A 27342-nucleotide genomic window follows, 5' to 3' on the forward strand; every position below is an offset into this window, starting at 1 on the left:
GCAGCCTCACAGTGTCATGGCTACCACACCGCCCCTTTGTTCAGACGAATAATTTCATCAAACCATCACAACCGCAGACTTCACAATCCAACAGGAGTCACAATCTAATGTTAAATTATGCCACACAAACAATGTTTGCAGAGGTTCCTCCTCGCGGCCTTATTTAAATGCTAATGAGAGCGGTGATGCAGCAGAGTCTCCCTGCTAGCTCTCTCATTAGGCATGAGAGGTGAGCGATGAGAGGAGGCAGGGCGGGGGGGTGAGGTACCAGAACCAGGAGGAGGCTGACCCCGAGCTGCTGGGTCAGTGCTGGCAGGAGGAGCGGGGAGGTGGAGGGGAGGCCGATCCCTGCAGGCCCTGCTGAGCGGCCTGCTTTAGTATGCACCATCCACAGCTCCTCAGCACAGCACCAACATGCAGCAGCCAGTGACAGAAAATGACCATAAAGCAAATTTACTGCCGGTGAGAGCCGTTTCTCCTGCGCTCGCAGCTCCGGCAAAGCTCATTTATATCCACATAACGAGGTTGTAGAGCACAGAGCTGCCCGGGGAGGAGGAAACGCCGGAGCTAAATGAAGGAGGACGTGCCAGCGAGGGGGGGGGGAGCAGGAAGAGCCAAGGTGACAAAAGGTCAAACAAACTACCCCTGTCCAGGGCACATTTATTTTTCCACAAGAAACACACAAACATGCAACAAGGTCATCACAATTCAATAAAGACCGATAGATTAAGAAGCCCTTTATAGTTGAATCAATGTCTTGCTTTTAGTTTTTCTCTGTTTCTCTTGGTGAACCATTTCAAATAGCAATACGCAGACACCGCTTACGAGAAATCAAGCCACACAAATCATGATTTGAAAACGTCAATTAAAATGGGCACTTAAAATGCAAAACATTCAGATGTTTCACATGTCAAAAGAGCGAGGAGAGCAGCCAAACGCCACCTCGTCCCCACCCGTGTAAATCAAACCCGACGGAGGAACGAACCCGCCTGACGGACCGGAGTAAGATGCAGAGCCACAGTGCTAAATCACCAGAAGACCTGATATCTCTAAAGAAGCTATGATGTTTTCATACGCAGAAAGCTATGCATTGTCAAGAAACTCGCTCACAGTTGGTTAACATGCACCTCTAGGAGAACATCACTGTATCTTTAAAGGACATGAACCTAAGATTCGTTTACTAGACGCACACGCGGCGCACACTCACGCACACTCGCACGGACACACAAACACACACGGACAGTATATCCACACGAGATGTTAAGGTATCGTTTAGAGAGAGAAGTACAACTGTGAATACCTCATAGGTCAGGACAGAGTGATTTCATCCCTCACCAAATGGAAAATAGTATGAATGAATCTTAACAGGAGTAATATAGCAACGTTATGTTATACTTCTTTTATAGACAATCATCATTCAAAAAAAGACATCAAAAATATATGTTTTCTAATACATAGCACGTGAACGTCCTCGGATCACGACCCCTTCGTTGAGAAACCTGGAGGTAGGCGCCCCGTAAAGAAACGTCCATCCTCCTCAAAACCGAAATCCGCCTTTCTTGCTACACAGAAATCACGTATTAGATCTTAAAAATAGTAAATTGCATAAACACCATCTCTCTCTTTCTTAATCAGACAAACTGTCTTTTATTCCCATGTAAGTCTGTACACACCTGAAAAGTCTAAAGGGCCTGCACGTCCACACCACGAGGCCGACGCGCCAAGGGAAACTCCAAGAAGAAGAAGAAGAAGCGAACATTTGGATTTCTCGGCTTAATGAAACTTCACTCAACATGGAAAAATTCCCTGATAGATCGGAAGCATTCTCTCGTGCTGTCCCGCGTTATAAAGGGAGTCAAAAGGAGGAAACTTGAGATGAACAGGCCGAACAATTTTCAACACCTGGGTCAAAATGGCACTCACAAATACTTTCAGTGGTTTGTTTTAGTCTGTGCAGGAGCCAGAGGGACGGAGTTTACCGCAGAATGCGCGGGAAAGTGGTTCAAAGCCCCTGAAAACAGATTCAAGTCTCCAGATTTCTCCATAACCTTAAATATTCACGAGCTAAATGAGTAGCAATTAAAGCTAATATTTGAAAAATCTGCTAAATTTCATAAGAGCTAGCTCACATTGCTGGCTGGCTAGCTTCAGACACTGGTAGGATACATCACTCCAGCAGTCAAATTCCAGTGAACACAAAATGTTAAATAACCCAAAATGCTCTAACTTTGGGATAAATCGTGTTTGTGTACAAAGGACATAGAAGATGACTGAGAAAAGAGGTTTACAATCCCAGCAGCCTGTCGCTCCAGGTGGCTAAAACAAACCCCCAGAATCATTTGCGGCCTCTGTTTAACCCGGCGTCCGTCTTCAAACTGAGCAAAGATCGCTGACTGCTTCCATTCTGGACACGTAGAAAAAGAGAAATGGCCCATTTGGAGGGTGAACGGTCATCTTCATGCTGCTAAAGCTCCCCCACCAATAATAAAGACACATTTACTGTATTTATCGGGGGTCCCACGAGGGGTCGACTACACAGATTCTACATTAAGGTAACGACAGCAGCATTCGCTAAGACTACTTGTAATATAAGACGTCCATAACATGTCGTACATATTTCAACAGTCCCTGACATACTGACAAATTCACCTTTGTCAGATTTGATGTATTCATGTTAACATGTGCCGGTGTATAGATATGTGGGCCAGTCGATATCTTTATATTTTCTATATAGAAGAGTATAAAAATAAATTAAACTTACACCATCCACTCAAATTGAGCTTGAATTTAAAGGTATATCACATCTGCAAATGTATATTATATATATCTTCAAAGCATCGCAAGCCAGTTTATAAACAACAACTTAAAAAAGGACAGATTTAGTTGCAATTTTCCCCAAAATTAAACAACCGATTAAACAAAACTCTTGCCTCAAAGTGCTATGGAAGACTATGATTCGCTCCAAATTTAAGCTCACAGCTGGGCGCTGCACGAGAAACCTTACATCAACACCCCCGCTCATTAAAATTGATCAGATATATTTATGGAGAATTATGCAGCACTGGGTTATCTTTAATTTCAGAGCAAAGAAACGTCTCAAGATCTCCAACACAGACCTTTGAAAAAGCCTTTAGCTCACAGGCGTAAAATCGTTCTACATCCTGGACCAACATTTGCATGGTTCAGAGACCGAAGCGCTCTGCTGCTGCTGAGGAGGAGGAGGAGGAGGAAGGTGGGGGCCAGGCCGGCCATACATCAGAACGGACCCTGCACAGCTTGCTATAGGAGCAGTGGAGCCCAGTGCACTGCAGCACCCTCAGCAGAGACCGGCAGGAGCGCTGCCCAGCATGCATCTGTTCCACAGGCTGCACGAGAAAGGTCCATCTGCGAGGAGCGCGCTCGGCTTTCCTCCTCAAGGACTTCCAGCCCGCACATTAAAAGCTCAGAGCAGGCAGTCCCACGCTCACCCCTCATGTATGGTCAGCATGATGGATCGTGCCGCCGCCTGGGTTTGCTCCGACCGGGAGGAAAATAATGCAGGCTTCATATTCACAGAGGTCAGCGTCATCAGCGTGTCAACAAAACAAATGAGTTTAACCTTGGAGCACGACGAAGCCCGCTTCACAAGCTCGTAACAGGCATCAGACTGACCGGTCAGACGCCCGTTTCATCCATTTCACATCCCCTCTCACGGACTGTCCACAAGGTTACGACATACATTTACTGTCCAAACGCTAACACTCGGCAGCCTTTGGCTCTCTGGAATCTACTTCATGCACTACAGAAGACACCGATTTTACTGAACGACCGACCGAAGCTATCAGAAGGGGAGAATGTTAAAGAGAACTTTACAGTGACATCACCGAAAAAGCCGAAATCCTCTCCTTCAAATCACAAAACCAAAGTTTCACCACCTGTTAAAGGACAATAATTAGTTATTAGAGAAAAGGGGGGAAGTTAATAACGGATTCAGATTCAGAAAGCTGACCCCAGCCCAGCATTCACTATGCAGCGTCAGTCTGGCCCGTCGTCCTTCACTCTGAGTGCAGAGGAACGGCTTCAGCTTGACTCTAAAAGGGGTTAAACAGCGTTTACCTGCAGCTGCCAACTTCAACACAAACATCTTGTCTTTCATTCTTCAGCCCTCTGAGAAAACCTGGCACGAACACAACATGCTGGAGGCATGGATCAGGAGACAGCGGGGGGAATCTTAGCTCAAACAAATCAAAGTTTTGATCAGAACCATGTATTCAGCTTCTGTTGCTCTTATGCCTCCACTTCTGCAGGGTGTCTTTGTTTGTGGGGAGTAACGAGTTGTCGGCTGCATGTTGGCCCGTCATGCAGCGTCCCTGTCCTCTGGGAGACGGCGGGGCATGGAGGGTCGTGTTCCCGTGTGCCGGCTCAGCTGGACATCAGTCCTTCAGGTTGTCCTCGCCGACCCCCTGGGCCGACAGCTCCGTCAGGACGTTGTCCAGGTAGTTGGGGTCGGGGTAGCCGTGGCCGGTCAGGTTGGAGCCGAATTCCGTCTTGTGGTGTATCTCGTTCCACACCACCGTGTCCGACTCGCCCGTGGTGCTGGACGTGCCGATGGTGAAGATGAGGCGTCGGTCCCAAGCCATGATCAGCAGCTTCAGGACCTGGAGACAGAAGCAAGAAAATGACAAACACATGCAGGACGAGAGGGTCTCGACACCTGAGGCGAAAGCACACCTTGGTGACTAATGTTGTGTTAATTTCCTCTTTCAGAACATTTGTTTGAGGTCTCATTGTGGCGCTGTCTCACGTGCTCCTCAGAGAACCAGGGTTACATTAGTAACTCAAAGTTTTCCAGTTAAAACAGTCAAACTATGTGAACAGAAGCTGAATCATCCCAAAAACTGAAAGTCACACAATCACACTGGGCGACACCATCCATGTTTTTTAAAGCAAGCAACATTTTAACAGCCAAATCAGTTGAGTTGAGCACAATCCTACAGACTCCAGGCACAGACTGCAGAGAGAACAGAGACGGTCTGTGCAGACGCTACACCGGAAACCATCACGCTTTCACAGCCGGACCAGCTCACCTTCCTGCCTTTGTCGTTGTCGGGCAGGTAGCAGTGTCGAGGGAACCCTCTCGCACTGAACTTCTTCCCGGGGTTGGGGTGCTCGTTGGTCTGGTGAAAATGCCAAGAACAAAAACAAACGTTACAACGCCGCCTCTTCCAATTACAACTTAATTGTGTAGAAAATGTCAACGGCACCCGCAGGACGAGCTTTAATGTTCACGGTGCTTACAACGGCCGCTTGCACAAATCATCTGAGAGATATGCGGCTGTAAATATCGAATTATCTGCAGACACAGCAGGCAAGAACTCGGTGTGAGATTACGGGCTGTTTTGCTTCCACGTTTTCTTTCAGACTAGAAAAAAGAAAACACACATTACGTCTAAATGAGATAATGTCTCATTCCTTTATGACTCAATTGTATTTTAACTTATAAAAAACGACTGTCTTAACGTAATTAATCAACCCGAGAAGCTTCCTGGTGTCTATTAGTTAAGATTTTTATAGTATTCACCTGCAGTGTTCAAGGCTCAAATGGTAAAAAAATAAAAAAATATCCAGCTTGATTAAGTCCTAATGCATCCACAGGCGGGTCTGCAGGCGGCAGCACTGGTCATTTCCCTCCACCCTCGCCAGACTACCCTCCACCCTCGCCAGACTACCCTCCACCTTCATCAGACTACCCTCCACCCTCGCCAGACTACCCTCCACCTTCATCAGACTACCCTCCACCCTCGCCAGACTACCCTCCACCTTCATCAGACTACCCTCCACCCTCGCCAGACTACCCTCCACCTTCATCAGACCACCCTCCACCTTCATCAGACCACCCTCCACCTTCATCAGACTACCCTCCACCTTCATCAGACCACCCTCCACCCAGCTGTGCTGTTAAGACAAATCTTTTCTAGTGACGTTCATCTTGTGTTGCAGAGGAGCTGCCGTTCCCTGCCTGTTGTTTCTATTGGCCGCACTAATTTGACAAATCAAAATGTCACATATTGTGCTTTGACTGTCTTCGTCTCTGTCTTCACATGCAGCTTAATGAGGAAACAACAAGCTGCTCTGAGTGCAAAGCAGCAGAGAGGACTGAATGTGCACATGCAGGGCAGAAAGAGAGAAACGGTCCCTGGTGATGGTGATGCTGCTGTGCTGACCTGAGTGGTCAGGTGACCCCCAGCGTTCTGCGTCCCCGGGGACACTGAGCCTGCTCCTCTGGTGGAAAAAGGTCAGTTTATTGACTCTATTAAAGCTCCTCTCAGCAGCCGGGATGAAATAAACAACCTTCTCATCTCACCAGCTCGAGGCCGGGCTGCAAAACACGCTCTCCTCTGCAGACGTGACGGAAATGTAAAACAAGCTCCACTGGATTAAACTCAGTTTTATTTTCATTTCATATTCAAGCGAAGTAATGAATCCATTACTAAAAAACCTGCAAATTAAGAGATGATGGAGATGCTCATTAGTCAGAGTCCTGATATAACAATGGCGTCTCTCTTTGTATTCTGGAGGGTCTTCCTCTGCCCCGAGCCGCTGTGATCTCTAAGAACGCTGTTTCCTCAGTGACTTACACCTCACCTTCCTGCACTACTTAAGCAGATAAGCAGCAGTCATCGACGGGGCGCCGACTCAGAGCCGACGGACAGCGGATCAGGGCACAAAAGCAGAATGGCGGATTTAGTGGAGTGACACGGGTCTGACCTGGATCCCGGCAGGAATGTCATAGACGATGCGGATGGTCTTGGAGTCTGGGTAGCCGGGCAGGCAGTGAGGGATGACGTGGTACTCCATCTTCCCAGGAGGCTGCGTGCCTGTTTTCTCCCCATAGATGGTTTTGCATGTTGGACACTGAAGACTGCCGTCCTGGTTTGAAGACGAAATAATAATGGAACGACGTCATTGACATTATAAGATAATTGGGAAATTTATTGCTTATTATTTATTGCTTTAAAGGGTCAGTTCACCCAAAATGACATGTTTTCACTTCTCTGGTGTATCCACAGAAAAGACCTCAGATTAAACTCAGCGCACGTTAACTATCCAGCACCAAACTGCAGACAGACAATGTTAACAACATGTTGACGAACTGAGCGAAATATTTAGCACATCAAATTCTTAAGGTGATAATGAGTGCTCACCCAAAGTGGACAAATCAATTAATACTGCCTTAAACACTGAACACGTCCCTCCAGAAACACTGTCCTCATTAGTTTCTCCTGAAAAAGTGGTTCCACAGAAAAACGCTGACAGGTTCTTCAGTGAGTAATGGAGGTACGCTTCATTTACAAATGTACCACGAGATGTTTGAAAAGCTGAACAAATAAAACTGAAACGATCCAGATATCAGCAGAAGTGAGTGAGGAAACGTGATTTTTCATTTGAGTGATCTGGCCTTTTCACAGTAATCAATATCCTGATTTAATTAGACCAACTACCGCTGCTCATTAAACCTCACGTGTCTCTTCCTCATCAGCCAGAAGAACATTCGTATTTCCTGCATTTACACTGACTGAAGGGAGCAGAGTTTATGATTTTACAAACACTGCTCTGCTAAGACCGACACGACAGATCTGATAAGACAGTATCAGATCCCCATCTGTGCACAACAATGCCGAAGCCTGATCGTGAGCCAGCGCCGCGCCGTCCAGCCAAGCCGTAAAACATCGCGAGTCTATCGTTTGAGCCGAGAGTGACATCATAACAATGTCTGGCTTGCGAGCTTTTACCCACCTTATTGCCATTGTTGTACATGGCCACCAGGCAGAGCAGATGGTACATGTGCCCACACTTGCCAAGTTTGCCCACCAGCTCTGGCTTGATGCCTTTGTGCTGCAGGATGCCTTCATAGCCTGACGACATGACCAGCCTCTCCATGCAGATGGTACAGTCCTGGAACAGCCAACCCAAATACTTCACTGGCCGTTCGGCATGACTGCGTATTTCTGAGACTTTGGCACGTCGTTAGGACATCAAACGGTGCACAAAATTTTTACATCCTGGAGCTTTTTCTTACCTCGTCTGGCACCACTTTAATCTTCTCTGTGTATCTTCGCACCACATCCTCTGGGTTTTTCCCTTGTCATAGGAAACAAATCACAAAAGGGATGAGATGACCGTCAAAGTGAAGCAAAACTCGCCGCTTACTTACACCCACACACCACAATGAGTATGAAAGAGGGCAAGACGGACCGCTGGATGGCATTTGCTTGTCATCTGAACACAAGAGAATAACAGCTAGATCTTGACGGATGACTAACTTCGTCGGCCGCTCCGGCCCGGGCGTGACTGCAGCCTCACTGTCCTCTGCTGAAAGAGTGTGAGCGTGCATGTGGATGGAGCGTGCACGTCTGTGATGGTGAAGAGGAGGTCACCTTCAAACAGCACATAACAACCAGCCATCCCCACATTCTCTGATAATCCCCGTGTGCAACCAGGCTAGCATGGCTGACAGCACACCCACAGCTTACACCCCTAATACGCTTACAGGCAACCTCTTTTCCCCCCGAGCCTTTGTTTGTTCATTTGAGGGACAGCCAGTGAACGGGGGGGGGGGGGGGGCAGAGCAGTGGAAAGAGACACACAGAGCAACTAAAAAAAAATGTTAAGGCATGAAAGGGAGGGAGGAGGCAGAGAGCTATGAAGAGGCAGAAGAAAGAAAGACTCAGTTATGCATTTTACACTGTGACTATTTGATGGCTTCATTAGTCGGATCAAAAGCCTCTCTGACCTTTTCCCGTGCAGAAAGCAGAGCAGGATAAGCCCAAATCTCCCCGCATGAGAAAAACCACACCTCTGTTCCCTGCAGTATCTCTGAGTTCACACTCGGTCTGCAGGCGGCACATACAGGTAGCACACCTGCCTCACTGCTCACGCCACAGCGTCACCGCTCACACGGCTCAAAGCTCCATCATCTGCTAAGACTTTCCCGGAGACAACTTTGTAATTTGGCATTAATTATGGGAAAAGATAGATGCAGAGTTCTTGTTTTTAGGCACGCTAGCGACACGTCAAGTCTGCTTTATTCTGAACATTTTCCCCTTATATCTATATTTCATTCTTCATATTCAGCATGCTGAACTGTGTGCGCGCCTGCAGACAGGCTCGAGGTCACGCTGCTAATTAATTGAAATTGCAAGTGTACCCACTGAGCACTGTCTCCATTTTCCCTATAATTAATACCAAATTACATACTATAATCTGTTGCGGGAACCCTCCTATAAATTCCTTCCTAGTAAATTATAGGAAACTATGGGACCTGTGAAATAAAGTGGTGCTGCATCATTTCCACACCAGTGAGTAATGGAGAACAGTGAAGGGTTGAAGCCGGCGGTCACGCTGCAGGGATGGAAATCCAACAGCCTCGCTGATCAATTAGGACAAAACCTCCTTCGGGAGGCCGGCGGTTTCCACGGCTTCCATCGACCAGCACTTACTCAAGCCCGAAGCTCTCCGACTGTAAACCAGACCCCCCCTCAACCTGCCTCGGTGCCACAGCCCCCTGTTAATTACGTTCCTTACGAGTGTCAACGTGCATGTCGTGCGACATCTATAAAGCCGTTACAGCAACGCTCTCGCTGCATTCGCTCATAAATCTGAGCGAGCGGCCGTTTTATGAAACGAACGGGGATGTTTTCCTGACTATTCGTCAGCGACCTTGGGTGAGGTTAGATTTACTGTTACACCCTGATGGAGCTTGAATGGGAAGCGTTTAAGCAGCAGCGATGCTCCCTTGATCACAACAAAACACAGCTTTGCTTTTGTTTGCACACTCATCAACAGACTTCCAGACGGCTGCTACGGAAACAGCCTGCAAAGCTTGGCAGCATGGAGCGAGTCTGCCGCCTGTCAGTGGTTGGTCTGTTGCTTAGTTTCACTTCCTTTCCTCCTCTCCTCTCCTCGACTCCTCGCATCTCACCTCTCCTCAGGTGCTTTTTCTTGGTTTTGCGGCGCATGCCGTTGATCCCTGGCACGGGCTTCATGTCGCTCTTGTTGATGGGCGGTGGGTGCAGGATGGGTTTGGGGGCACGAGTCAGGCAGACCGGCAGACCTGCAGCGCACATCAGGATACCCGTCATACCTGATGCATGTGTACAGCATGCGCACGCACATACACACAAACAGAAGAGTGGAAAAAGCACTGATTGAGAAGGTCTTTCGAGATCATCGAGAGCAGACGTTAAAATAAAAAAGGACTCTTCAGCTGTTTGCTGAGCGGGTGATTTTTATGTTGTCTAACCTGCTAGTGCTGGGTGCACTGGTCCAGATCCAGTCAGGTTCTTAACTGGGAGAGCAGGAACCCTAAAGAGGAAAGAAAAAAGGACTTTAAGTTTTTAAAGTACCTCATGGCTACAGTCATTCATTCAGGGTCGTACTCTCACATCAGGTCTGCAGAAAACACTGTTCACTGTGACTGACGTCCTCTGTGAGTCAGGGCGGCTTCACTTCCTGCCTGTCCATCCGTCTTCACTTTAGAAAACCAAATCTATAACATTCACGAGCTTCAAACGGCCCTGTGACCTCTAAAACGGACAGTAAAGCGTCCTGATGGTGCAGCACTGCTTATTACGCCACAGTCGAGAAAACTGAGAACAGCAGCTCATTCTGCTCTGCACACAATAAAAACACTCAAGTTAAAATGTCACATGTGCTCCACTACAGAGACAGAGACGACTGCAATGGGATGAGACAGCTTGACTCATGTACAAAGCAGTGCAGCAGAGCCTGATTCAGGATGACACTTGGAGAGGCTGGAGTTCATGGCAAACACAGATGACAAAGACAGTTGACTTGCGCACTCTTCAAGATCTGTGGAGCAGAGCGGACAAAAGCACTCGGGGCATTAATATGAGCATACAAGTCAGTGAGTTTCTTTTCAGAGGGCTGGAGCCTCGACAGCGAGGGCCACAGAGCAGCACAGCTCGAGAACGAGCTTCCTCTCCTCTGGTTAAACGCAGGTCTGAGCGTGACGAGCCACAGCGATCAATGTCAGTTAAATGTTCATTAAAGCTGCAACTGCAATCAATATCTGGTTTTAAATCACATTACAATTCAGCAAAGAGGAAACAAGGAAATTCACACCAGGTGTGATTTGCATGTGAAGCAGAACATCACGTTAAGTCTCAGCTTCGGATAGAAGATCCCGTTCACACCTGGTCCTTCCATGCACCTAGAGCACGCCGACTGAGGCTGACGCGGGTGGGATTTGTTTTGCAGACAAAGTTAGCGACAAGCTGCTGAACACAGTGGTGCATTTAGCAGGCACTTATTTATCTCAGCAGCTGGTGGAGACCAAAGCAGAGCTGAAAGAGAGGCATCTGTTTGCTGACATGCACGTATATGTCCGTGATATCAACGTGTCGCACTGCAAGTTAATGCACGTTTAAAGCCTGACCAATATGCTCAAAGAATGAAAACTGATTTTTGAATGTCTGGAAACCTGCATGTTTACGTTTCCTGTGCGGCGCTGCTTTATGGCACATTAGCACCACCTACAGTCAATCTGTGGAACTGCAGGCTATTAGGTCCTTGTTTCTTGCCTAATATGATGTAAAACCATTAAAAGTTGGTGCGAAATTAGCCTTAATTAACATTTTAAGATCATAATATATTAAAAAAAAACACTCAACAGAGACATAGTGCTAACAAGCTGCATGCTCAGCCTTCTTATCTGTTACAGAGGTGACATCCATGTGTTCTACAGTGTGTGTTTTGAGTACTTTGTTGGGTTTTATCAACAGGATAACATCACAGCCACACATGGCCTCTATTCCAATTTTTAGTCAGAATGCAGATTAATCATTTTGTAAATCTGCTGTTTATTCTTACCTTCTCTTCATCCCACCACACATCGCACGAACTCGGCACTCCTGTCATGTCAGGCACTCGCTTGTGTACAATGTGCATCCTCATGTGTGTGCATATGAAACAAGAACACCACCAGTAGTCAGATCTATAATTTACAATGACTGTGCCATCCAGGAGGCGCCCTGAAGCACAGACTCGATAATCTGAAGTATGGAGGACACCTGCGGTCGTATTTACTAAAACTGGAACAAAGGCCATCAGCTCTCTGCTCGATAAAAGATCGAGATGAAAGTGATATGAAATGAGTCACTTAGTCATCTCAGTTCAACCCCCCCCCCCCCCCCCACACACACACACGCACACACACACACACACACACACACACACACACACACACACGCACACACGCACGCACACACACACACACACACACACACACACCGCTGCACATATACTTTGGTATCTTTCTGCTCTTTGGCCCTGCAGCTCCCGGCGCTTCACAAATCCGCATCAAGAGACCGCTTTGATATTAGCGAGAGCCTCTGTTCCTGTGCCAGGGGAAGCCCTTCAATAAGCTGAGTGCAATAAGAAAAAAGGACACGAGGCCTGCTGAGGCTGATGTGTCCAATCGCATCTGTGGAAGGGACTCAGACGCACTGTGTCTCACACCAGTGGACCAGAGACCAGGATCAGCCGACTCCTGTTGTGTGCGAGACTGATGTGAGTCCAAATAAATGAAAGCACGGTGATGTGCAGCTGTGAGAGACACAGCGTCAAAGTCAGGGGTGTGAAACCATGACAGGTTTGACTCTGGCTGCAGGATTTAGCTTCAAGCAAAGACTACAGCCACTGATTTCACACTTCCAACCGCAGTGAGAGGAATTAATGGGTGAGCTCGCCTGCTGCAGTCGCCGCCTGCAACAAAAACTACCCAGTCGATACTTGGCTGCACCCAGCCGCCCGCTGCTTCGTGAAGGCGCTGGTTTGAGCCAGAGGATGGCAGCTTATTGAAGGCAGTGTCTGTGATCAGTGCTGTGGACAACACGGAAGGTGGAGGAAGTGACACCTTTGGAAGAATGTGACACTCATCCATGATAAAAACAGATGAGGTGCTGCAGAGGGAGTGTTCCTCCTCCATTCAAACACGCTCTTAGGCCTAAGTCTAATCAAAACACCCTGTGAACAACACTTTATGAGCGCGTGTATAATTTAGCTTGTTCACAGAGCGTTGTGATCAAACAAATCATTTTCATTAGCAGAAGAAACGGGACAGCGAGAGCCCTCATTGTGAACGCTGCCATCTGCACAAGCTCCTATAAGCATGCAGCGCAGAGGGTCTGTCAAGGATCCATAACATGACATTAATTAGGAATGCTTTTCATCTTTATGGCTTTCCAATCCCGGCTAAGACCTCGCCATCAGCCGGAGAGCGTGTTGCATAATAAATATGCAAAGTTAGATGAAACAGCTGCACGCTGTGTGGCTCCACAACCAAAATAACAAGCAGCAGCTCCTGACGATCATTATCTGCTAGACGGGAAGAAACAAGCTAACACACTTATCTCCTCTGCGCTCCTGGTTTATTTTTACTAAACGGATAGATCCACATCTTGCGAGTCAGTTCCCATTGTGCTGCACCTCATTATTTCTGCAAAGCCTGTGTCTCCATGCACTGCAGACGTGGCTCTTGCACACGGCTGCACCGGCCAGTCGACCTGTGGCCTGTGTGCAGCTGCCACCTTCCATCTCACTCTGCTAAGCTCTCTTCTCTTGACTGGGATTTTTTTTTAGAAATGTGCACCTCTGGAGGCGCTGACCCTGTCTGTCCTGGCTGCACCTGGAGCGCTGGGGTTTAAGACACATGCCACCTCCTCACACTCTGCTGACAAGCCCTAACGCTGGATGACTTCCAGGGTTTAACTCCTGCCTCTCGTCTAAAAACGCCATCATCGCCGTTCTGTAGGCGTGCATACACATCCATTGTCATTACTATATCTCTACCTTCTATGCTAAAAAAATCAATGCAGGGTATCCAATGATCCTGAACAATAGGCGCATTGGCTCGGGCTCAGATCTTTAGAGCAATTATACCTCCTCATCAGTGTAAACACGAGCGGACCTCTGGCCTTCCCACCGCAATGACGAGGAACACGGACTGCACTTCATCACCTCTGCGTTTCTCTCGCCCTGCCAACTCTAATTCTCCTCTTCCTCCTGACCCGTGGTCACGTCTTCGCTCCCGTCTGTCCATGTGCACTGCAGGAAAAACCTTCAGTCAGACCGCTGATGGAGGACAGCGGTATATCCGTCAGAAATACTGCTGAGGAAATTCCTCCAGCAGCACTTTTCACGTCGAATGCTGTGATTTCTGACCTGAAACCGACGCAATTAAGCGATAAATCCAGCCTGGACGTACCTAACCCATTAACGGCACATTCATTACGACCCCTGGCAGGTCAGCGTGCGGGGGTCGCCGTCCCTCTTCCGTCTCCTGCTCAGTGTCATCCTTCCCTTTCTGAGGAAATCTCCAGCCTGCCTTGAGGACTTAATCAGACTGAGAGCGATTAGAGTCCCCAAATAGAGAGACCACATTAGGCCTAGTTAGGAAAGTGCTGACGGAGGACTGATATCTCCTCATCTGTTTATTATGCACCATAAAGACAGTGAGGGGGGGCTGGAGGGAGAGAACACCAGGAGTGCTTAATTGCATATTGATGTGGGCAGTGGGAGGCACAGGCAAGCCCTAACCCCTGCTACACTGAGGGGAGGGGGTTACAACATGGCTCATGTACTTTACAGCGCACCTGAAATGCCCTGAGAATTAGCAATAATGACACCAAGAATTTCCAAATTGCATCAGTTCGGTCCAGATGAGCTCTCATGATTTATTCATTAATTTCAATATTCATTTGGAGAGCGGCAGAGCAGAGCGGTGCAGCAGCCCACTGAGGGGTAATGATCTCTGCACTCGACACACAGCCCCCCCCTCAAAGCTCAGGCCGGCAGTCTTAACGCAGGGACAGTGGACACAGCCGACAGCGGCGCTCGCATGCAAACACACACTGGACGTCTCGTCTTTCAGCAGAGAAAACAACACACTCAGTAATCCCGTCTGAAGACCCGCAGCGCACATCTCACATCAGATCAACACCAAAGTGCACGAACAACGTGCACAAGAGGAAGCGGTTTGACTGACAAAAAAGAGCTGAGAAAAATCCCCACAGGTCTTGAGAAATTCTCTCTCAGTTCACTCCAACGCATGACATGAGTGTCTTCATCTTTTCAACAGATGATCTAACATCACGTCTCATCTTTCCATGAAGTCGGATAAGAAAAAGAAATGTCATCCTGAGAGACTGTGGTTCACATTCATTACATTTCACCAAAATACATCAGTTTACACTGTGTGACCTGGTAACACTTCACTCTGACCTCCTTTATTCAACATTTAGAAGCAGTAATAAACATTTGTTAAATGTTTATGACACACTGCCATGCAGTTGTAAGCAGATGTGTGTTCACTGTAACTCCTCCTGTGGGCTCCCATGAGTGGAAGCTGCTGTATGAACAGACAACGAATGACAACACAGTAAAACATCTGTAATAATATGAAATGTGCCTTCACTCCTTATCAGCAAAGACAAAGCTCCTGAAATCTTCTTACAACTACAGAGCGCCATAAAACTTCTACTAAATGTTTATATAGTGCTCATAAAGTGTTAATTAAGGGGTTAAAGTGAAGTGTTACAAAGCTCATTTGACTCAGATAAACATAATTTAACTTTTTACTTCCCCCTTTCATACCCGATCATGATCCTCTCACCTGTCACCATCAGCCTGTTTACCTGTGGAACGATCCAAACAGGTGTTTTTGGAGCGTTCCACATCTTTCAGTCTGTGAAACGTGTCGCTGCATCAGATCCACGATAAGCTTTCACATAACCTTTTCCTGTTTCTGTCACATGACGCAGATTAAAAAAGCTTTTTCGCTCAGTAATTCCATAAAATCTGTGGCAGCCTGAATCTGTTGTTTCCATTTTCACAAACTCCCTGCAGAGCAGGTGAGCGCTTGAAGGCAGGTGGAGATGAGGAGGGCTGTGTCGAACCAGGACTAAGACAAAGTGACGTGTTTACACATACCAGCAGATGGTGCCACTTCTAATATTTGTGCACGAGTGACAGATGCATGAAGCAGAACACCCCCCAACCCCCGACCCAAAACCCCCACCAGCCTCTTGAGACAATCACAGGATCAATACCTGAGCTGCAGACTTCATCATCACTGACACACGGCTCATAAAAACACGTGCTGTGCTGTGTTAGCTTACACAAAGATGACATCAATCATGTGCACGACAGGTTTTTTAATGAACTGCACATCAGTTGAGTGGAAACGGCGTTCCAATCAGAGTGTTTGCGTTTGTAAGCAGCGACAGAAACTGGTGTAAATAAGCCGCAGCGTGCCAAACAGCAGCCACATGAGGGTGTGGGTGTGAGAAAAACAGATCTGATGTTTTACATTCTGCGTGGGCTCCTCTGTTATCTGTTTGTAGCACGCTCGTGGGAATTTACGAGGGAGTTCACATTTCACTGGTGTGTGTGTGCGAGCGCTCATGTCCTGCTGTGTGTATGTTAACCACACTCATCCTGTATGTTGAGCCACTCGCCTGGGAACCGACGCACTCCGCCTCCCTCCCTGTCTCTTCCTCTCTCTCTCTCTCCGCCGCCGCAGACACCCTCTGAGCCGCGAGGTGACAAAGTCGCGTTTCATCCACGGCTCCACGCGCACCTGAGCTTTCAGCGACCCTGAGTGGGTCATCCGATGCTGGTTTTCTCTGTCACACACACCTCTGCACAGACGCGTCCTCTCCCACCTGCTCGCCAGATGAAACAAGGTCATGGCCCGCCGTGATGAACAAAAACCCATACGTTTCCTCTCAGTGACACAGAATTAGGCCAGAGAAAGTGAACGTGTGTGTGCCTGAGCGAAGGACGGTATTATTCAAACATGCAGTAAGTGTGTCTCTCCCCATGAGCGGTGAGAACAAAATGGAATCAAATTAGATCAGGAGAGGGTTTATTTTAGAAAAAGAAAGCAGGATGGGGGACTGAAGTATCGGTTACAACGCCAGACACACTTCTTTTCCTCTGCTCCTTTCGCTGAATCGCTCAGAGGTCAGAGCGCTCTGCTGAAGCTCCCATTTTTCCTTGATCCATTATTCATTCTTCCCCAGTGGAGCTCTGCCTCCATGGAAAATAGGTTTCCACAGCTACACCAGAGCCCGCCTCACACGTCAGGCAGCCGTTACAAACACACACACACACACACACACATCCAGATACTCCACATACGACATCCCGTGACACAACAATCGCAGCGTCGTGTGGTAGTAACGAATCAGCTCAATGCAGAAGCAACAGAGCGAGCGGTCGAGCTGCGCTATTTCACGCCTATCGGGGCCGACGTAAGCTCATTATGGAGCCTTAACCATGGCGAACACACTCAGAGGAGGAGAATCAGCTGGACTTCTTTTTCTGCTGATCCATTGATCAGAGCGTCCCTGAGAGCAGGGAGGGGAAGAGGAAATGACAGCAGACACATGCAGGCTGAAGCTTTGCAGGGCAGACAAGCAGAAACAGAGATTGTCTCTTTGCTTTTTATATCCTCCCATTGCCTCAGCTGAACTGTAAATTCACCCAAATCCCAGCATCACGCCGGCGCCGTAACAAGTGACAAGCTGCTGCAGACTCCAGAAAATCCAAATGAGAAAATAAGGGGAGAGCATGATTGTGTCTGCAAACATCATTACCCTGGTGGGATGGCTCCTCTGGCAGAGCCCACGGAAATGCGCTGCGTGCCCGGCCGGTTCAGGTTGTTCTGTCCGTTGATGGTGAGAGCGTGGTGGCCATGGGCGGATGAAAGAGATGGCATCACGGGGGAACAGGGGAAGTTGGCAGTGGACAGTGGCAACTGCACCTGTTCAGCTTTGGCTTGCCCGCCTCCCACACTTATGTTATTGTTGTTGGTGCCGGAGGAGGCGGATGTCGGAGACCAGAGGGAGGTTCCAGCGAAGGTGTTGCTCTGCCGCACCACGGTGAGGGTCCCCGGAGCGCCCGGGTTGCCCGCCGCCCCTCCGTAGAGCTTACGCCGCTGAGAGGCCAGAATAGCATTGGAGGCGGCTCTCGTGCTGTTGACCAGGATGCACTGCTGGCAGGAGCAGGGTTGGCCGGAGCTGGCTCCCACGGGCCAGGACTGCGACTTGGGGATGGAGCCCATGATGAGCGGGTAGGCCAGGTCCATGCGCCTCCGCAGGCGTCGCTTGCGCTGGCTCTGCTTGTTGGTCTGAGACATGCTGTTGAAGTCGATGAGGTAGCAGAAGCCCAGAGAGGTCAGGTCCAGCCAGGGGTGCTGCTTCTCGTAGGCGTTCTGGATGGTCACGCAGATCTCCATGTCGTACGGCGTCCACGAGCCGTTGTCGTTCTCCCACTCCCACACCACACCTTTCCCCGGGGCGGACGACGGCTCGTAGAAGTTCCTCTGCACTGGTCTCATGGTGCCTGAAAACAAAGGACAGACAGAGGAAACGTGAGTAAAATGCTCCGGTCCAGCATGAATAGGACTAAATCCACCTGTGGGCCTCACGGCGGCTTCTCACTTCCATTAATGAGTGGAAATCATTTGTCGTGTTGAGCTGCAGAGCATGTCTGAGTGAGCAGGAGATTCAAAGGAGTGAAGAGAGGAGAAAGAAGAGACTGGAGCCAAACGTCTGCACGCTTTTCTTAAGTACAGACTGTCTATGTTCGGCATGTCTGACACCTCCGCCGGCCATTAAGCCCATTAAGTCCTTCTGAAAGCTGCAGAAAGGTTTCAGTTATTAGTGGTGGACTCCAGCAACTTAGCATGCACTGAAATTAAAAAAGGACTAGCTCTTCTCTAGCTCCTAAAACTCCTACACTTCCCATAATGCACATGGATAGCATCACTCGACCTCTCCTGCCTCCAAAAAGCCTTTCAAACTGCACCCTCCAGTCTGCAGGACAGGATTTCTGTAAAAACCCTGAGATGACCCTGATGATGTCATTATCAGGGTTAATTATTCACACTTAGGAGAGCTCCTCCAGAGCAGCCTTTTATTTATATAACTAATTGTTTTGTCCACAGGCGGAAAATTAGATGAATCTAATCCAATGAGCAAAAACACCAGATATTTTCTGGCTTCAGCTTCACATATTTCTTTCTTGCTTTTCAGCATTTCATCACACCGAAACTGTCAGCTCATGTGGAGCGCTTGTTATCATATTTGACAATTAATTAAGCCAATGAATAACTGCACATGATCACCAGGAAGCAGCTCGGACAGATGAATGGTGAAATTAGCCTGAGGAACGTTTTATGTCGCCTCAGTTTCAAGCTCAGCTAACAAATGCTGAGACGACACTGTCATGGAGACCAGGTGTACCACTTCAGTACCTGGCTGAGGTCACAAACTGAGTGACGCACACGCTAACAAAGCTGCATGCGTGGCCTTTCATTCCCACAATCCCCTCCTCTCATTCTGCACTCCACCCTTCTGTACGGCGACGGGAGGCCGGTGGCTTTGCGCCTCTGTCCCTCTGCTGATGGCCACTCTGCTTCCACCTCCATTATAACACAATTACTGTAGTCACATGGGAAATCAGGACACCTTAGCCTATCCATCTCCCCGCTGCACGTCAGCACAGGCATGCAGGCACTCCGGCGGACACATCACCCCCTCCTTCCCCCACCTAATTTAACGGGTAAATGCACACTCCCCTGCCAGGGAGCACCAGGGGTGATAATGCAGGGATGGGAGTGTGTGGAGGATGAATGAGCAGAGGGGTTGGTGGGCAGCGGTAACCCCTCGTCTCTGGCTCCGGAGACTCAAATGCATCAGCAGAATCAGCAAGTCTGACCTTGAGTCTCTGCTGCAGACTGCTGCTAAAGGACTCGGCTTGACGGCTAATTTCATTTGGAGCAGCTGAGAACCCCCCCCCCCCCCCCCCCCCCCACACACACACACACTCACAGCTGCCTGTGTCTCTCACGTCTTCAGTCAGTCAGCCGTGCACGACTCTCTGCCAGTTGCATCCCTGCCTGCTCACAGCTTGCCTGATTTCTTGCATTTTCTCCGAAGATAATAACAAAAACAATACTGGATTTCAAAATAAGACGCCCATTGATTTCCTCTAAGTCCGTAATTTTCCCTGGACTTTCGGGGATGCGTCAGGCTCATCGCTCCGGGCCCTCGATCAATAGTGGCACCGCACTGCTCAGCCTTGCTCGGTGGTTAAGTTTAATGCAACTTTCATAAATATTTGAACAAGTGCAGATGTTTTAATCCGAGGCATCAATTCAAACATGTCAACTTTGGAGCAGAGATGAGCGGCACCTCTCTTTGAAAGCCCATCAGCAGAGGGAACTGCTGAGAGCTCTGACGGAGCCTGATGCAGAACAGTCCGGCGGGATGTCTGCTCGGCCGATGGAGCGCTGCTCAGCGTCCGCGGGCTCGGCCTCAGTTTGTGAAAGTAAATACCCGGCGATCTTTGAGAAACGGTCGTTTAACTTAGTGCTGCTCTGAAGGTGTTTCCACAGTCCTCAGACACCTGTCTGACCATGTGGATGACAAAATACATCTGCTGCACCATAAAAAAGATTCAAGTTTTCAAAGATCAATGAACGTTTATTTTTCAGATGCTTCTCTGTAATGAAACGGCGGTACGGCTCAGGCTCAGACGGGCTGCCAGCAACAACAAATAACCTCCAATAAAATCACAGACGACCATTTTTAGATTCGTGTTCGTGCACAGATTAAACAATATGTGAGCTTTTCTTAGCTGTTTCTACTCGGCTCCCGTCTTCAGGCTAAGCTAAGCTAACCATCTGTGAACTAAATGCCAAACTGTTCCTTTAAAGCTGAGCCGAGGGGTCAACCTGTTCACCCTCCAACTATGCTGGATGTTTATAATGCAGTTTGTCTAACAACTGCACTTTGTTTCAACACTGATGAAAACCTGTGTGATCGTCTGACTTCTCAGAAACTTTATGAGTACATCACTGAAAAGAAGAAACTATAAAATAAGATCCAACTTCTAACAAAGCACAATTATCTTTAAATATTTGCATTCTTGTGCGGGGACTGTCCGTGACCTCGACAGGACGCAGCAGAGGCCAGGACGACAGTCCGGAGGCCTCATGTTTATTCACAGCACAGCCTGAAAGTCTGCAAACTGCCTCCTTTTCTGCTGTGATTTACTGCTGAATACCTGCCAGGCCGAGCTGTTGATGCTCCCTCTGTGACCCTCTGCTCTTCCTCACAGGAAACCAAGCGAGAGTGGCGGCTTCCCGTCAGACCGTGCCTGCCTTTTGCAGCCATCTTTCCTGCCCTCCCCTCGCTTCCCTTGTCCTCGCTCCCATGATGTCCTCCAGCTGTCCTCCTTGTCCAACACCGGCGTGGCTCCCCTCGGGTGAGCCGTAGCTGTGTGATGTATTGCCACGTCGGGCCTCGCCGCGGGACTCTAACCCCGCTGTCACGCATGGCCAGGTGGGTTCAGGGTGAGCTTGGCTGCCCTCTCTCATCTTAGCTGGAGGGAAAGCTTCCTGCAGTCTGAGGCCATGCCAGTCTCTCATCCTTGATCGCTTTGTTTTTGGTGTCTGAATCACATCCTTGATGCCCTCAGAGGCCTGGGAACGACGGCACATTGGAAAACTAGTTTTTTGGACGCTTCATGCAATGAAAGCACATGTTTGTTTTTTTTTAAAACAGTGTGGCCTGAAAGTGTGATTTAGCTTCAACTGCAGACTCCTTTAATAAGTCAAAAATGATGGTTTTTGTAACGCACAAGCATGATTATCATCATCATCATCGCCTGTGTGATGCATGTAAACAATCATAACTTCTCCACTGCGGGGCGAGGTTACTGATGTGTGCGTCCCTCTCACACCTCCGTGGCCTCACAGGAAAGTATGATGCAAACCTCCTGAATGGAAACTGCAGGTGACCTGATGTGTGACCACAGGTGATGCCCACACAGCTGCTGCACAGTGAGACTCAGGCTTTGTCACAGAAACGCTGGAGGAAGGTTTGTTGTCATGGAAGCCTTCCCAGGGGCCGCGAGTAGTGAGAGGAGGATGGTGGTGGTGGTGTGTGTGTGGGGGGGTGGTGCCTGTATGTGAACGCTCCTACTACTCCTTTCCCTGAGCACTGGGCTCCTCCTCCACCCACTCATCTCCTCTGCTGCTGACGCCAGCTTTCCCCTCGCTCTCCGCCGTCGCTCCTGGCTCCTCACCAACGCCGCCTCGCTGAGCCATTCTTCACATTTTCCACTCTGTCACTCACTGGACCTCATCCTGCTCTCACACAGCGCTCAACTCTTGGACAGAGGGGAGAAATGCGTGTCATTGAATCAGAGCCCACATCACCTTGTAGCTAACGCTCCTCCTCTCGCTGCCGCTGTGGGAGACGAGAGGCGCCGGCTCGGGCACTATAATATATCGTTATAATTGACAAGCCTCATCGGTTTCCCCGAGGCTGCGTTGAGCCTATTAAAACATAGTGCTGCATTTTTCCTTTTAACTACAGAAGGAGAGAGGCCAGTAACAGGTCCAGCATCATACAGCTCGATGCTGTCTGAGAGGTATTTAAAGCTTGTTCATTTATGGTCTCTGCTGGAGGACAGGCAGAGCAAGAAAACTCAAACATCTCACTCCTTTAACACTAAGTCAGCTTACATGTCTTTGATTACCATGAGCACAAAGTGCAGGACTGTCCTTTGTTTTAAGCTTTCAGACTGTTTTAATCTATCTGTTTTGACTTTAAGGAAGTGCAGTAATAAATCACTGCACTGTGGCGACACTCGTGTGTTTAGTGGTTTTCTTTTGTTTGTTCACAGTTAGTCAAACACAGATGACACGAGGTCTGTTTCCAGGACAGCTGCAGTGCACGTCGGCTGTGCAGCAGCAGTAAAATGTAGACTCTCTCGGTTAAATCTGGAGCAGTGGATGAGGCGAGACAACAGGCCTGTAAGGCGTCTTTCTAGGCTCGCTAATTCGCAACAATTCTCACCAATCACACGAGGAGAGATTCATCACAGCAGAGACAGAAACGTCAATTTCTGCCTGAGCTCCAGGCACCGAGACGCAGCCACGGCTCGTCCGGGGTGAGGAAGGACAGCAGCGCTCCCCGTTCAGCAGCTTTGTGAGCGGGCACAGCTCACCGCAGCGATGCTCCCACCCTTCGCTCACAATGCATTGTTGCTTTGGTCTCCTTCAAACTGCGTGAAGCAGAAAGGTCCTCCTCCTCCAAGTGCAGCTAAAGTTTATAGATCAATACGTACTCACGGTATGGAGTAAATATAAACAGTTGAACAGTATCCAAGGGAGGACGTCTCCTTTTAAGAGGAGAGCCTCCTTTTTCCTCATCTGTCTAAAACAGGTGTACTAACATATACATATATACAAAAAGAAGCTGCTTTTAGCCACGCTAACAACAACTGGTCCACTGGTCACTCTACTGAGACTGTATTTTCTTTTTTTGAGAGTTAAAGAACAACAATCGTCTTGGCGAGTCTCTGATGGACTGACATGAAGCTTTCATGTCCCCCAAAGGATGAATCCTAATGACTTTGACCCCCCAGTAAGGAAACAGATTTATTCATGGTGCCCAGAGGATGAATCCTAACGAGATAAGGGATTTTATTTAGACTGGCGTCCCCTGACTTCTGGTCAACCATCATCAGGTCAAAATATTGACCTTGAGCTTGAGTGCTGATTAGCAAATGTTAGCATGCTAGCATGCTAAACTGATTGTAAGCATGGAAAACATTATACCTGCATGCTAGCTATGCGACACTGAGCTTGTTAGCACGCCGACATTAGCATTTAGCTAACACCACTGTGCCTCAGAGCAGCCTCACAGAGCCTCTAACATGCAGACTCGCTCTTGTGCGTTCGCTTCAGCTTTTGCTGCAACGCAACGTGACGTCATCCTGCACGGCGCTGCGTCGGCTGCCTGAACGCGTGCACGTTCCCCGTAGATCACGTCGCACTGTGAACGCTGTATTTCCACTGTTAACTATCTGTGTGTTACAAACCGCTGTGCAGCGCTTTGAAGATTAATACGTCTTTTTATGCATTAATCTGTAACTCAAACTGGATTCCTGATTAGATTTCATTGTCTCACTGGCGCCTTAAGCAACCAGCCCCCACCAGTGCAGTGTTTTCAGCCTGAATCCCCACTCAGCCTTGTCGGAGTGTTATAAAGCCATCTTGGCTCAATCTCCTTCCCAACATCATCGTAAACACAGGCAGCGCCGCCCCTCTGTCAAAACATGATTTGGCACACAAGTTTCTCATTTTCCAGTCAGAGGAAGATGTTCTTCATTTAATTTAACAGTTAATCAGCTTTCGCTCAAAACAAAAAACCTACAGTGCAGCATGAGTGCAGGCACAGGCCATGAATTATCATCATTCAGCCTTCATCGCATCCCACCACATATGAATAGTGAACACATGATGAATATGCTAATAAATTCTACAGTATGGGGGAAATAAAATAATTGAAGCGCGTTTGATGTTTTCACATAAACCCCAGAGCACAGCTTGAAAAAAAAGGACTTTCATCTCCCAAAAAGGCCTTCACAAACAATAAACCCAAGCTGGCTATTAGAGATGATGAAGAGACAGAGCGCTTAAAACTGCATCACAGGCTGAGAGAAAACATCTGGATCAAAACAGATCTGATCACAGTTTGCACAAATCAGACCAAGTGAACTCTTCATTGAAACGCACGCACCAGCGAGGCCTTGGATGTGAAAACCCCGCCGCCTAAAAGGCCTCGTCATACCTGTACATCAAAGTCGGAGAGATCTGTGAGAGCATTATCTGCTCATTAACGAATACCCAGAGATCACAGACCATAATAATGAGGGCGACAGTCTGGCATTAAGCCGGTTTAACAGCATTATACCTTACAATATCGCAGCACACATTAAAGCTCATTTTCTATACCGAGATGACACCTTCGTTTTCCCAGAATGCAGTTCTTTGTAATGAGTTACAGTAGTGAATAGCGACTTGGATTCCCTTAAGCGTCCTCTTTGTCGGAGAACGTGATGGATGAACAAAAGCGGGGGAGCTGGTGCTGGTTGGGAGGCTCTGATGGAGGAGAGAGGAGACGGGCGAGATGAAGGAAAAGAGAGAAAAGGGGAGGACAAAAGGAAGGAGGAGGAATGGCGAAGGAGGGGTTGGAGGGACGTAAAAGGGGGCAGATGAAAGAGGCGAGGGAGAAAAAGAAGAAATGCTGTGTGAGTAAGGAGGGAGTGGATACCAGAGGAGGCATGTGAGGAGTGGAGCTTTCTGCCAAATAACAATAAAAAAAGAGGATGTCTCACTTCTGCTCAGGCTTAGAAAGTGAACACTGCAGTGAAACAGGCCCCACTAATACAGTTTCACTGCCAGCAAGACAAAGTGGCAAAGAAAAGTGGCTTAACTCCCACCGTCCTCATCCTCAGCGCCTTCGCTCTCCAAACGCTCACACGGCTCGGCCCGGGGAGCCGGCCAGTTACCGCGCACTTGTGCAGAGTTTGCATTTACTGGGGTACAAAAAAAAGGACAGAGTGGATGAAAAAAAATGTTGAGAAAATGAAGTTACAGTGCTGTCCACCTGCCAGCTCCTGCACTGCAGTGAGGCAGCAGACCCTGAAACAACCTTCTGACTCCGCCGATGTCGTGACCGTCCTCAGCCGAGCAGCTTCGGCTCTGCCAAGGAGGCTCTCTGACTCACTGTGTGTGTGTGTGTGTGTGTGTGTGTGTGTGTGCGACTGCCGCTTCACATATCTGTGTGTGTGTGTATGTGTGCATGAGCACTGAAGAGGTGCCTGAACGCACCATGTGTGAATATGTGCATTTCCCACTTCGCACCACTTCAGCCTCATCATGTCCAGCAGGAACCTCGTTAGCGTGTCAGCGCCGCGCTGTCGCGTCACAAGGACGAGGGAGTGGGAGGCACAGCTCCAGGTTATAACACACACACACACACACACACACACACACACACACACACACACACACACACACACACACACACAAACCACAAACCTGCAGCTTGGCTACAGATGACAGCGCTGCCGGTGAGCAGTTCAGGGTTACAGTTAAACAGGTTTCTCGTTAGCAGAGTCGCTTTCACACGTGGAAAACAGAATCCTGCTCACTTTTCTGGTGAGACAGCAGATCTGGCTTCCCAAACTGAGAGCGGCGACAGCTTATTTTGTCGATGCAGCCTCCGACAACGTTCCAGTGTTTCCTTCTGAGGTGTGACATTTGCTAATTTTCTGGGATTTCTGCCTGCTTATCCCCCCGTGCACTCCAGAGGCTTTTTATTCCATCACAACATTTCCTCCCGTCCCTGACAGCTGCCAGCTGATGACTGCTTATTTCTGGGTGCTACAGAGCTTTTTTCATTCTGGCATCAGTCGCAGCTCGAACGCAGCGCTGCCAAGTGATACTGCACAACATATTAAGAAAGCAAACGGCCAAAAGTGTTTCTCTAATGTGAAAATTCAAGAATCAGAGGCCCGCGACGTGATTCACATCTGCAACGTGAATCAAGGTTTCTATCAAACATCCATACTAATAATGCAGAAATAATGCATGTTTCAGGGGCAGTAAACCTGACTGAGCAGAGACTTTAGCATTCACTCCACTTGTGGACATCATCATAAAGACTGGACACACGAATCTGAGCTGTGACTCCTGCTGCCGTTCCTCAAACTCAAAGTAAAAGATCGGATGTGATGAGAGGTAACGTCTGGGTTTGGACTATTTTCACTTTGACATACTTTTCTATTGCAGTTTCAGTTTTAGGTTCAGTTATGACCTTTCAGAGGAGATGATTGATGATTAAAGCCTAAAAAGCCATTTTACAGCACAGGAACTCTGCGTCTGCTGGCATATTCAGCTCTGACCCTGGACACAGCTCGTCATGTCATGAGCTTATCTAATCTTTTTATGCATGTATTTTACATTTTGTCACTTACATCAACATCAAAGTTTACAATATGAACAGACTGCACAGTGGCATTAATGTGATATCAGCATTAATGTGGTGATGTTTGTGAATGACATCACTTAGGCCTACAGCCGACCTTCCACTGCGCCTCCCTGCATATAATACACACACCCACCCACACACACACTCACAGGTACAAACCCACAGCCTGACACGGTGCAGTATTCATGTGACAACTCCATATTTCACATCAGCCGTCGCAGCCGACAGACTGTAAATCAGTGAAAGCGTTCTGCTTGCTCAGCGGAAAGCTGACGGACGGCCGTCCCACGTCAGCGGAGGCTTTGAGGCACGCGGGCCTCCGTCAGATGACCTCTGCCGCACCGTACATGCAACACTAACTGCTCCACGACCTGCTGCGTAAACGCCACACCATCACCGAACGCAGTCTGAGCTGAGCAAACAA

The 27342-nt window shown here is 48.4% G+C and overlaps 1 protein-coding gene across 3 annotated transcripts in view; it reads right to left on the minus strand.

The window, feature by feature from the left end:
* Positions 1-630: 630 nt before the first annotated feature.
* dtx1 (deltex 1, E3 ubiquitin ligase) overlaps positions 631-27342 on the minus strand; it is a 39545-nt gene continuing 12833 nt past the window's right edge. For 2 of the 3 annotated variants that reach the window (XM_070964562.1, XM_070964561.1), the window contains exons 3-10: positions 17661-18408; positions 10283-10344; positions 9962-10123; positions 8060-8121; positions 7777-7935; positions 6748-6909; positions 5067-5156; positions 631-4637 (exon numbers count right to left, since the gene is read on the minus strand). In XM_070964562.1, the coding sequence (XP_070820663.1) occupies positions 4413-4637; positions 5067-5156; positions 6748-6909; positions 7777-7935; positions 8060-8121; positions 9962-10123; positions 10283-10344; positions 17661-18408 (1670 nt within the window). In that variant the 3' untranslated portion in view covers positions 631-4412. The remainder of the gene's footprint in view (positions 4638-5066; positions 5157-6747; positions 6910-7776; positions 7936-8059; positions 8122-9961; positions 10124-10282; positions 10345-17660; positions 18409-27342) is intronic. The other variant, XM_070964563.1, reaches the window with a different exon arrangement.

This window comes from Chaetodon trifascialis, chromosome 6, assembly GCF_039877785.1.
Source record: "Chaetodon trifascialis isolate fChaTrf1 chromosome 6, fChaTrf1.hap1, whole genome shotgun sequence".
NCBI classification, from domain to species: Eukaryota; Metazoa; Chordata; class Actinopteri; order Chaetodontiformes; family Chaetodontidae; genus Chaetodon; species Chaetodon trifascialis.